The sequence below is a fragment of the Styela clava genome, chromosome 2 (genome assembly GCF_964204865.1).
Source record: "Styela clava chromosome 2, kaStyClav1.hap1.2, whole genome shotgun sequence".
Taxonomy (NCBI): domain Eukaryota; kingdom Metazoa; phylum Chordata; class Ascidiacea; order Stolidobranchia; family Styelidae; genus Styela; species Styela clava.
In genome coordinates this window covers 14541362-14554852 of record NC_135251.1, presented here as the reverse complement: position 1 = coordinate 14554852, position 13491 = coordinate 14541362, and the positions used below count along the sequence as shown (strand labels likewise).

General features: G+C 34.9%; 1 protein-coding gene across 1 annotated transcript; it reads right to left on the bottom strand.

Annotated features, from left to right (window-relative positions):
- Positions 1–2027: 2027 nt before the first annotated feature.
- LOC120335850 (potassium channel subfamily K member 2-like) lies at positions 2028–9370 on the bottom strand. Its single transcript, XM_039403462.2, has 6 exons — positions 9132–9370; positions 8514–8637; positions 5895–6049; positions 5444–5627; positions 4904–5035; positions 2028–4244 (listed from the first exon to the last, which is right to left on the bottom strand). The coding sequence occupies exons 1-6, from the start codon at positions 9330–9332 to the stop codon at positions 3985–3987; spliced, it is 1056 nt and encodes a 351-aa protein (XP_039259396.2). The 5' UTR covers positions 9333–9370; the 3' UTR covers positions 2028–3984.
- Positions 9371–13491: the final 4121 nt, after the last annotated feature.

Sequence of the window (13491 nt, the reverse complement as noted above, 5' to 3'; positions counted from 1 at the left end):
CGGTGTCCGCCATCTTGGTACACATACTTCAGCAGCACCCTACAAAATTATTTAAAATGCGATATAAGGGATATAAAAAGATATACGTGCCCCAGTTGTTTGCATGCCAATCTATTGCAATTAGGACTTCAAGAAATAGGTTTGTAATGAACGTATACTTGGTCAATGTCGAACTACCAAACAATGTATATATATATATCCGGGGACCGCGAGTTGTGTTAAACATTAAGTGCAAGCATGAATACATACAACTCTAATATCTGATTAAAATGTATTAGCTCGAAACTTTTACTTTTCCAAGTACTGTTAATATCGATGAGTATGGCTTATGGGGTGGTACGTAGGCCCAGCACTATAAACCAGATACTATTAACTTTGAACATCGCACCTATGACGATAGTGAATACTATCGAAATATTGGATCAGTTGAGGTAGTACCGGAATAAGTATACAGACGCACATCATTATATAAAACTTGCATTTCATTCAGACAATGTTTAGAAATGGTGGGCGAATGGATATTGTGCCAGTATGCCCTTGCACTTATAACATATCGGTGCTACTTCGATATGCGATCTCAGCGGTTGTATAATCTCAGTGCATTCGTTGGTCTTGTGTCTCTTTAATATAATCTTCAGTAATTATCTGTCTCTAGTGAGCGATGATACTTCGTATGGTACTCACCAGTGGTTTCAAAACTATAAAATCTCAATTTTCTTGATTAGATATTAGAATCTTGGGTGTCGCTGCTCGCTAACCAACGTTGGTTCCCAGAGAATTCTCTTCCCCAGTACAACTGTGTAATTATCAGTCTCTCGTAGTTTGTTTTCAATTATTTTTTTACTGGTTTGGAAAAAATAAACTTGACTTGACTTATAAATGAACAACAAACAAATAAATATTCTTTTCTTCAACGGTAGGCAAATAGTATGAGGTTCCGAACATTAGTAGTATAATACTATCGCTCAAAATGAGGGTTACCTAAAAGATTACACGCTTACATTATTCAATAACAAGAGAGCTAACCTCAAGTATTTGAACATGAATGGCGAAACTAAGTATTTTATCACCAATTCTCCGAAAATCACATGCGGTATCTTACCAGCAACCGTATGCGGAAAACTGGGACTACACGGACAAATTACCCGGGTTTTTATGGAGAACGGTATACTGCGGTACCTGATTTGGTAATACAGAAGTGACACGGATCAGTCGGTATTTAAATTCACGTTAAAACTGAATCATGAAGAATGGATCATCGTCACAGGACCTGAAAAAGCTAGGACAGTCCCTGTACCGATACCGGTACCCTGGGTAGTCGAGTTGTATGTCAGTATGTCCCCCCCTTTCGCTAAGCAGAAGGTCCGTGGATGATTGATGAGCACGAGATCCGCTGATATGTGTTCGCGAAACCATCCAAACCAAACGATCCATAGGTCCACTCCGTGACCAATAACATGTATCTGCGTAGGTAGAAAATTTATTACTATATACTTAGCCATTGGACTTTCGTGACAATATATTTAACTATTTCTCTTTCAGGTTATGATAAACCAATTTACAAGCTTCTATTATACATCTGCATGTCTTAGGTGACCAGTTTCGCTGTGCATCACACTTCATTGACTTGAAGACCGACCCCACAGTAAACGATAGACTATGTTCGATGCTAAATAGCTTATGAAGGTACAGACTTAAGCACGATTCAACCAAATTTGATTCTCAAATGTGTTTTGTCCTATTAGCTGAATGCTACTTCGGACTTTTTATATATTAGATAGCGAACTTGTTACAACGCGCTTGACGATAAACCTTTCAACTTCTGGATGCGATGTCGTTTATGAAAGATATTAATAATAAAGGACACACACAGTAACCCTGAATTGCGCCGGATTCAATGCCAAGAAAGATCAGCGTCAACTTTTGCGTTTTGCGTGTTGAAGTTGGACCTGCATGTATAATTTATAAGGGTATAGCGCGATCATGAATACAGCAAGAATGAATTTTGAAAGGAAAATTAACATGAAAAAACATTGTGTATTTTATGTCTCAAAATTGACAAACAGACTTTAAAATGAATTCATACACTCAATAATTAGGAACACAATTTTTTTATATCCTGATTGAAGTATACATATGACGAAATTTATCATTACAGCACAAAAAATCAACTTTTTCTCAAGCAATAAACATACAAAATTATCTATTATTTGAAGAAATTTCTAGGGCACTGATCTAAGTTACTTAGTAATTGGACACAAATTGAATCAATATTTGAAGTAATCAATAGTCAATATTTCACTAACCACAAAACTCTTTTTGTATTTTTCGATCGGAAAAATAAAACGATCCAAGAAGAATATTCTGAACCATTTTATTTCATGTTATCACAAAAATTGTATGATTGAACATGTTAACTTCGCGGGATAGAAACCGCGGAAACAAGTTCATTCAGAGTGGAGCATTTAAGGTGCGCTATCTCGAACCAATAATAATCTGGCCATTTGAGCACAGTACTAGGGTAATATTCGAGAATGAGAGAAAAATGATATTAAAGTAACGACAAAATATAAATTATACAGCATATAGGATAACTCAAAAAGTACAGAAATAAGAGGTATCAGTAACAAAATGGTAACAGCAAAACAGGCGTAGCGTCTTGTAAGAAATATCTAAGTTACCCTAATATAAGTTACTGAATTAAAAATTAGCACGCAAGGGTATTTACGTGAATAAAAGCTCATCATATTAAACAAACATCGAAAATGAAAGTACACAATAAGAAACGGAAATGCCAGACAGTACACACCAGTTAATATCGTCACAAATAAATAAATGGATAATAAATATGTAGAAGAACAAGCCTTTGATATTTCGCCAACAATGGCCAGAATCCACCACTCACCCATATGTGATTTAATACCATTGGATAAGTGCAATTAATTTCATGTACCGGCGAATGTTAGTAAATATGGTGCGTTTTACACCTATATATTGAACCTCTAAATATCCCGCTTATTTATACCTGTAATATCAATATGAAATGCTTAATATAAAAACAAGATTAAATTCCGCGCGAGAACAAACAGCTATTTGAAACAGCACGCAACTCACAGAGCCTTAAGTAGCAAATGACATTTGCATATTACAGAAATCTGATTACGGAAGATTATAGGTAACTAGGCAAATGTAAAGATTATTTAAAAAAAAAAATTGAAGTTAGCATCGGAAGAATGAGTAACGGAAGTGGTAAAAAATCTCCATATATCATTGCATATAAAATATGTAGGCTACACTAATTTCCAATTGTTTTCGTTAAACCAGAACCAATTTATAAATATGAAGTGAAATGTACGATTCATAAACAACAAACCTTGTTTCACCACACTAAAAATTGATCAAAGTGTTTCACGAAAACTTGACGAAAAACGAGAACACAGCACGACGAGACACCAAAATTAGCATTTTATGATGAACTTCTGGAAATATCGTTAGCTTTTAAACATTCTGTCATATTTATTTCAAGAATATTTCGGTATGTGAATAAAAAGTAAAAGAATCCTAGTCCTAAGAAAAAAGCGATTTCAGTTTCTGGTTCAAGTCAGAAATAGCAATGTTATAACAAAGGTAAATGGAACATATTACAGTACATACATCTAAAAATCAGTAAGTACATTTTATAGGACCAGGAAAGGATATTTAAAAAATAAAAATATGTGTATCAGCAGTGAAATTATCTAATTTCTCTCATTTACTTGTGATAGGTGGGCATTATTACACAGTTAAAACACCCATGCGTTGTGCATCAATTTGAACCTGTAAGATTTCCCCCTTCGTTTGTGGTTTCAGGAAGCTTCTTATTTTTTATTTAAATATTTGAAAAATAAAAATATGTGTATCAGCAGTGAAATTATCTAATTTCTCTCATTTACTTGTGATAGGTGGGCATTATTACACAGTTAAAACACCCATGCGTTGTGTGCATCAATCTGAACCTGTAAGATTTTCCCCTCCGTTTGCGGTTTCAGGAAGCTTCGTATTTTCGTATTCCGTTTCAGCAGATATGCCAATAGTGTAAATTGCGGGTTTGCTTGTCATTTCAATATAATCTTGTGTGTCCGAATTATCTCCATTTTCTTCGGTCCGATCTGACGAATGTGGATCTTCTTTTTCGTTTACTTCTCCGTCCACTTCCTCCCCATGTCTAGAAATATTGGTTTGCCTCCTTCGAACACGTCCACGACCTATATTAAAAGACAATATAATGAACAAGAGTCCAACAAGTACATCTAATGGGCTCATTTGTCATTCCTGGCCCCGCCTGACTACGTCATCCATAAATTACGTTAATGCTACGTTTCGTGAATAGTTTAGGAATAAATGAAAGTAGAAGCTTTTTATCCACAACAACAAGCTCTAACCACTGAAAATTTCAAAGCAATTGGTTCAGTAGTTAAAGAGAAATACGATTTTCTCACAAAAATACCACCCCAAAAATACAGCAACCTAATAACAAAACGATCTAAAGGTCCATTTCGTGTCGAATAACTACCAGAAGAACAAAATCGGTGTGGGATGATGCAATACTAATATACGATGCCAGGTTGTAGTTTAGATCAACTCCATCCACAAATCTTCAAAAACCACGAAGAAAGATAAAAAGCACATTCGCGGGCAATGTTCGACCTACAACCATGCCATCGTCAGAAAAACAAGTTAATAATTAATGCGATGACACTTCATCATGTCATTCACACCGCCAATTTTTATCATAAGTCATCTATGTCGTAATAATCCTACATGCCGTATCCTACTACATATATTTATACATAATGTTCACTTTCGATAAAGTTTTGGCGAAGTAATTATTAGACAATTCCATAGAAAAATTTTAAATAACTACCTCTTTCCCCGGTTTTCTTGTAGAAGTCTGTTATCAACGTCCAGACTGTTGCCATAAAAGCCATTCCAAATAATATCCAGAAATAAACCATAATGCGATATATCAGAATATATGATGATTCGGGATCGGTTCCTGTAAAGTAAATATGAATTATGGAAAGCAAAAAATATACTAAAATCCCATATAAAATAGGTATAGGTTTTAGTAACTTATTTGGAAGCTCGGTCGTAACTGGGTCATCCCGGCACCAAGCACCGACAAGACTTTCGATGACATAAAAATGACGTAACTAATTGATATTCTTGAAGAATGTTTACATGACTTCCTTAGATTGTTGAGTAATGTGAGCTATGGATTTTTATTTGACTGAATAAAGTAAAATGTGGGTAAGTGTCTGGTCTTGTATGTAATTGACCCGAAATTGAAATTACTTGGTGTCAAAAAGCTCATTCATGGAACATATTGACATGTGTATCGGAAAACACCAATACGAGTTTTGATTTGATTTGGTTTAAATAATTTAAATAACTTATAAAGCACCTGCTACAAAATCTCCAAATCCAATAGTAGATATTGTAATGAACGAATAATAAAATGAATCCCCGTAATTCCAATTGACTTCGACAGCTTGGAAAATTGCAGACGGGATCAAAAGACAAAAAACGACGAATGATAAGGTGACGATGAGAATAAGAACAAGTTTTCTCACCCATGTCCGAGATGCCTATAATAAATATTAACCTTCATAATTAATTAACCATTAAATGTATCTGTTCTCTGTAATGGATCCATTTGCAAGACATAGTCATGTTTTACAAGTTAGCCAATACTTAGTAAACCGGATATTAAATATGGGTAATTCATTTTAACAAAGTTTGTGCTATTGTCACTTCTAAGCCAACACTTACTTTAACAACCAGGCAATACAATGATTATTTGAAAATTGATTAGAATGGAAGAAAGCTCGCTGTGCACAGAAACAAATACATACTTTTCCATTTATCCTTTCTTCAAGCTTCAAAACCAAATTGGCTATTTTTTCACCGAGCCCACCGAACATCAAAGCAAACAATGGAATTCCTATAAGAGCATAGATGATGCATATGGCTCGACCAAGAGGCGATTTTGGAGACATATTCCCATAACCTGAAATTACAATAGTAATTGAGAGAATTCTGTGAGTATTCAGTTGATATAAGCCGCTATTATACTTTCTTTTTGTTAGTCCTGTTGTTATTTGGGGATACTATCATGGTGGGGAAAACTGTAACCAATGTAGGGGAAGGTGGGGCACGTTGGGACATGGAGCACAGTGGAAAAGCAGCTCTCACACTCATACTATATCCGCAATCCTGTCCCAGTTCGATGTTTCAATCTGCCCTTCCGTGAGTTACAACGTCCCCGCGAAGGGACAACGGACGGGTAGAGCGGCGCAAGCTATGAGGTGAAATAGGTTTTGGGAGGTTGAAACTAAAATTTCACCAATCCAGTTTTTTCTTTTTTCCACTTTAGAATTTCCAACATAACAAACCACCGTCTAATATTTTTCAGCTTTACTCCACTGTAAAATATTCATAACGTTGGCAAGCTGATGTGCCTTCCGAATTTCGCCTCGGGATGGTCTGAAAATACTTATTTCCTATGGGGAACAATGGACCGGGGTTCAGTGGGACATACCCTACAGGGCGCAATTCGAGAGTGTTTGATACAATAAGTGCTTAGAGACCTAGAGATGCGTTATATTTTTGTATTATATTATGGTTTCTTATGAACCATGGTCGAATATTGAATACATTCGAGAATCAATAATATTTCCAGATTTAGATTCGAGGAAGGAAAAAATCAAATTTGTTTTCGAAATTTTTTGTCAAAATATCTGAACTATTTCAGTTGAACATTGATTTTAAAAATATTAAATCTTCAAATTTGAAGTCTCCCTGTTTTTTAGACGATTATGCTGATTAACTGCTTATTTCTAAGGGCATACTTCGTTGAATTTTGACAAAAAGACCCATTGTGCCCTAGGGTCTGTCCGAATGTGCCCCACAAGTGGGGTACAGTGGGACACTTGACAGACCTTTTTCAAAGCATTTTGGTAGTAAGATGTGTGTCGCAAGGAAATTTCTTAGTCGTTGAATAAAAGCTACATCTACCCCTCTATACATTAGTCCCGCCAACTTAAGTGAATATGCAGAACTAACGGCTCAAAATATGCAAAAGAAAAAAAGTGTCCCAACCTTCCCCTACCAGTCGATTTCAAATTTTACGCATTTAAAACTGGAAGTAGTAGCCACAAGAATATTACTTTACTTTTTCCCATCAGATCAGATATAATTTTGCTGTTTTTTTTTTTTTAAATGGAAAGTAAACAGTGTTTTTATTATGTCACGAGTCTTCTTTGTTTTGATTTTGCGAACTCAGCCTCATGTCCATGTGATTCGTGCAGGATGCCGGTACTGCGGTTAGGTATTGGACTTTCGTGTTCATATAATTAAGCAATGCTCTCTCGTTATCCACGAACAATGTTCTTTACTATTTACTTTTGGATACACAATGACAGACAAGTTTAGGTAGGTAGATGAGGTATTCATATATATATACACAATCTGTATTTACAGTGCTCCTGGATACTTTCAGTACTTATTAACATCTGTCTGATACGCCGAATTCCTACTATTCAAATAGACAGAATAATATAATCAATACAAATCAAGAAAAGAATATTAATAATCTAAATAAAATTTCTATTTTTGTAGAGCTATATTACCGCGAAGGGGTTTTAACGCTATATCTGAAATGCAGGGAATCGTCGATGTAGATGTTTTAGATTGGTATACTACAGTAAAATATAGAAAGTGTTATTTATGCTTGTAAACAATTAGTGATTTTTATACACTCTTTACTGATCAAGTTCCTCTACCATTGCCGAATCATACAGGCTTTTTCACCGCCCTGATGACAAAATCATTGCCATCTTATTCAACAATTATCGAATGAGAATACTGACAACTGCGTAGATTAAGACATTCCCATGCCACCAAAATAGTAAAGTCAATAGTACTGTTCCGTAATCAGTGTTATTCATGATTTAAAAATAGATATCTATTTTAATTTATCATTAGCGATTGTTTGACGTCACTTTCGCTATTTGTTCGCTTTTTGAAACAATTAAAACCGCAAGGATGACGTATATTTCAATAATTATGTTTTTTTAGAAACCGGATAAACATTGTTGACCACTAGCTCAATATAGGTAGCATCGGTATCACTTTTCAGGCACTAATTTGCTTCAAAAATTATCTATGTTTTATGGAATCAAAAAATTGCCTTTCTCTTTGGACTCAAATTGTTTCACCCGAAATTTTGAAACGTCGCTTTTCGCATTGTTGGGTTTGACCTTTTGATGAACAAAGATCTCCACACGAAAGAAATATTAACTCCACGTTAACGAACGAACTTCACCGTATCCATGAATTTTTAAGCAAGGCTCTTTTGTCGTCATTTATCATACCGCATTCTACTGATTCTCATATACGACTTTCAAAGTCAAGAGTCGCTTTATCAAACGCAAATATATGATTAATTGAATATGTACATGGCGCAAACTTACCAATTGTGGTAACAACCGTTCCAGCAAAAAATACGGACCCTTCAAATGACCAGTTGTCTGTACATGTTGAAGTAAGTGATGTGAAGTTGAATTCAAACCCGTAGGAAGCAGATTCGGAGATCAGCTAAAAATTTATTCAAAATACAGCCTGTGATATATATATATATGGCACACTCCGTAGATAAACTCATTCTTATAATTTACTCCGAGCTGGGGCATTTCAGCAACTTGGAAATTCTGAATCAATGGCACTAGAGGTCAAAGGTGGTTCGCGAACTTGTCTACCAAGTACATTTGTAAACAATTCCAGTACTAAAGATTCCGAGGCGGATTAGACGGCCGTGAATCCAGGACATTTCTATTTCTGTTGTATATATAGCTACAAATAAAAGTAAATATTACTCCCCACGTTTTCAAGGTCGGATAATATTTGAACATTTATCATTTGAAATGTATTTAAAATGTTGTCATGTCTAGTTTTGAAACTTTGCTGGTAAATCTGAAGGCACCAGGCGAAAAAGTGGTTTAACTTTTAGGTAAAACTCATAGCAATGTCTGAATAAGGCGTTTAGTAAGGTAAAACTTTCGTTACTTATACAGACTTCGTATACCACCTACCGTAGTCAGGTTTCGCAAATCATCCATACTTGCGTTCGCACTATCATTTTTGATATTATTGATCAGAAGTATAACGCTTTCGTTTGCTTCCAAGCACAGTTTCTTGTTGTAAGGTCCTTCGATGGCCATGAATATTGCTCCACCAATTACAAGATAAATAAAATAACAGACGACAAGCACAAAGAGAATTTTCCCTTTCATTTCAAAAAATACAGTTACATATATAAATAATATAATATATAACTGAAACAATGAATTAGATGGAGTTTTAATCATTAATTAAAAGCTTCTATACCTGATGATGATGATGACATTCACAAAATTATCAGAAAAGCCTGAACAGTTTTGTTATTTAGTCCTAAGTTCCGTAGATCGTGGCTTATTGTGTATATAAGACCCCTTACTTGTATCTCCGCAGTTGACAATGCGGGGATTAAAATGAGATTTTTCCAGCGGTAGGCCGTGGGTAACCCACAAAGTTATATGTAACCTCACTTTCTAGGAATTAAACCAAATAAACAAAGACAAAAATTGCATTTCTTGAAATATACTAAAGAGAGAGTTAATCTTCTTCGGCAGCCTTCTGTTATGTGGGATTTAAATGACATAACCATATTTTAACAACTTTTCGGTCGATTTTACACTTAGGCCCCTCGACACTATTAACCACACCTATTCGTCGGTAGGTCAGCAAAACGCAAATAATGGCCGCAAATACAAATTGATGATATTAATATGAGCATTACGTTTATTAAATGTAAAAGGCACAAAATAGAAAAAAATTATCGATCGATAAAATCTCCGATTCGAAGAATTGCGAATGCGCCATATTAATGTAGTCAGGAAGAGATTTTTTTGTTGTTTCTTCGTTTACAGTATAATCACGAGATAACCTCTCTGCTGTCACTTTGACAATAAATCGTAATTTTAATATTTTCGCGACACAGTTTACAACAGGATAAAACAATGACTATATTCATATGCGGACATTGATCATACCACAAGATTGATTTAGCATGGCCGTTGTAATTTAAGTAAATAATTTTGAAATTTTGCATCATTTACTATCTCCTGTTTGAAATCACTGCACTGAAGCAAACTCACCGCCCAAGTGAATAAGATAACTCTGACTTGCAATAGCCCCACCAATACGGATTTAAACACTTTGACCCAATCATAATCAATTCCCAAAGAGATACAATCATGAACTCAGATAACTATTTCGAGGAGATAGCGAAGAAACCTTGCTATCAACAATATGAACACTATGAAATTTCTTATTGCTGTAACAGCTGGCGGGTCCGTCCGTAGACCTGAAAACATGGGTTTTCGGGAGTATTGAGGGTCCAAAAAGCCTTTCAAATATGAAAATTGTTATACATGATACATAAATGCTTTTTTCTACATTTTAAAAAATAGTTCCGACCCGCAAAACAACCATTTTATTGTAACTAAATCATGGACATGGACCGAGTCGGCGAACATTTTCATATCGTAGTAGACCTAATATTATCGACAAATTTATCGGATTGAAGCATTAATAAATAACACATTCAATTAAATTATAAATAACCTAATAAATAATTGAAAATTACATCGCACATGCTTTTTTAGCTGCTAATTGACATCGTGAATCGTTCATTTTGAAGTCACATGGCGCCTTTTTATTGTATTGTGACGCTATGCATCTTTGTATGGCCTCACGTGACATGGATTATTATCAATGATAATAGGTTTTGTGTTGTCCTTGCCAAGCATGAGTTACCTAGAATTGACAGATTAGAACTCAAATCACATTTGGCCCTTATTTAGTTTCGAATCAAACACAATGAACTTTTTTTTTACCAAGGTTATACTTTACTTTTAAGGTGTGACCTAACAATAACCCAAAAGCGATCTTTTCATGCAATAATGGAATTGTAAAGAAACCACGAATGAGTAAGTGAATGGGAGTGACGTTAGCGCGTCAATGCCCACTGCTTACCGTCGCTAAAATAACAAGGGAGCTCACCACCAGGTCGCGAGCGTGGAACTGCCACAATGGGCCTAAATTTTTAATTTTGATTACATTATCGCAAGCACAAAAAAAAACAAAACGTATGTCACAGAGCACAGAGAATAAAAAAATAAAAATAAACTTATTGGCCTGAAATACAATTAATAAACCTAATAATACAACTTTTCATAACACAACAACATGATAATAACAAAACTATTCATACGCATACTCCAAAAATTACTGAGCCTCTTCTGCGACCGGCTTGGTCAACCTGCATTCCATAGCCGATCAACATATCAATCATATCTGTCTGTCTGTTTGTTTGTTTGTTTGTTTGTCTGTTAGATGAACGCGATATCTCACGAAGGCATGGTTGAATCTGCTCCAAATTGCATGCGCATTCATCATATCTCGGGCCAGAAGCCTATTGATTTTGGATGAATTATGTCGTATAATTAGCGAGTTATTAATTAATTAGTGATGGGACACGCGGTGCGGTGTCACTATAGAGTCATGAATCTAAACCGCAGTTTCGATCGATAAGTCTTCGGTCTCCAACCAGTATTCTCGTTTGTTAGTCTGTCTGTTAGACACTTTCGTATGTTACGCGATATCTCACGAGGGTAAATCTGCTCCAAATTTTTCATGGGCATTCATCATATCCCGGACCAGAAGCATATTCATTTTGAATGAATTATGTCGTATAATTGGCGAGGTATTAATTAATCAATTATTTTTTTTTTGCGGGAGATCGATAAATCGGCGGTCTCCGATCGCTATCTAGTTAAATACATTGTGGCGATAAAGCGTCATGGCAAAGGATAACCGACGTCATAACATCATTTCATAGTCGCGAGAGGTGAAGGCATGGTCCCAATTGTTGATAAATGAAACGTTACCATTCGATTTTTTGATAAACGGTTCTACGCTATAAAAATATACGAAAATAGTAAAAATATTAAATATTCTTAGATTCGTTGTTGCTCAGATAAATTAGTATAACTATATATTGATGTTTCATCATCTTTTTCAAAAAATAAAGGCATTACTAGGGTAAAAAACTGTTTAATAAATTCAAATTCCTATATTTGTTAAGTAAACTATCTTGTAAACGGAAAAAATTTACAACAAGAATTATCAAGCCGTTTAAAAAAATAAATAAATGTCAATTCAAAATATTTTTGAACCGATCATAGTCTTAAAAAAGCCTTTAAATTCAAAAACGACTTGAAAATAAATAACACGAGAAGACAGCCTACCCTGTCTAATGATAAATTTAGCACTGTCTGTGTATCAATACCAAATGTAGAGAACAAGAATTATTCATTGAAACTCTGTCGCCTAGTAGTGAATACTTCCTACCTATATACATATCTGATTGTGAACTACTGAATGGTGTTGTCGTCATCATATAGCCCAGGCCGAACAAATCTAAAATTTCAACATACACATTTAGTCATTTGGCGATTGTGAAACGGTATCTGAACATTACACTTTAAAATAGTCTAAAACTCTAGAAACAAGAAGCAAGGCGAAACTCTCGGCATGAAGCGTTTACGAACTATTTGGGATATAAGTCTTTCGTAACCAGTGAAGTAAAACAAGACATTCCAATGATATAGAAGAAAATCCCTTTCATTGCCAAAAACGACAGTTTCACAAAAGACTACCTACAACAACAAATAACTGCTTCGGTAACCAATATGATTTCGCCAACGCTTATAGGGGAAACATAAAGATATCGTAAAAGTAAATTCCGCACTCACTCGGGTCTAATTGACCGTGGACAGTTCAAAAGAATAATTGAAGAACTGTAATCATTAATGTACTGTCCTTAACTTACTCATTCCTAAAATCATTCAGAATATTTTAATACAATTTCTGGTTGTTAATGATCAATAAATGTCAGCAACCGGTTCGTATCAACGTATAAACTGTCTAGTGAAATAAACATTGACTAGATTGCCAGTTTCCAGAATGCCATGTGTAATTTTGAGTCCCCATGTGTTTGTTCACTTACAAAAATCCATTTTATTGCCATTCCATACTGATATACAAATTTATGCCTATTTACATTCATATTCATGCGATATAATTTATATCTCACCATGCAAGTGGCAAATCATTGTTACGTCATAGCTATTTTCATTCATCAAAATTAAGCGAGCGAGCATTTTTCAAATTCAACACGGCCCTAAATATGCAACAAATGTCTGTCTACTTATTCATATCTATTTTCAAATATATATGACAAATTAACCATATGCCTTCTATGATAACAACACAAACTCGATTAGCTATTGAACAAAAATAATAGAGTATTTGGTATTATTAATTTTTATAACAAACTTGCAAACAACA

What these genes read in the sequence shown, in the direction of transcription:
- LOC120335850 (XM_039403462.2), bottom strand. Translation starts at nt 9,332, where the DNA reads ATGAAAGGGAAAATTCTCTTTGTGCTTGTCGTCTGTTATTTTATTTAT. An exon ending in AAGAAAGGATAAATGGAAAA is followed by an intron (nt 5,628 to 5,894) that starts GTATGTATTTGT and finishes TATTTATTATAG; the next exon opens with GCATCTCGGACATGGGTGAG. An exon ending in ATTTGGAGATTTTGTAGCAG is followed by an intron (nt 5,036 to 5,443) that starts GTGCTTTATAAG and finishes TTTACTTTACAG; the next exon opens with GAACCGATCCCGAATCATCA.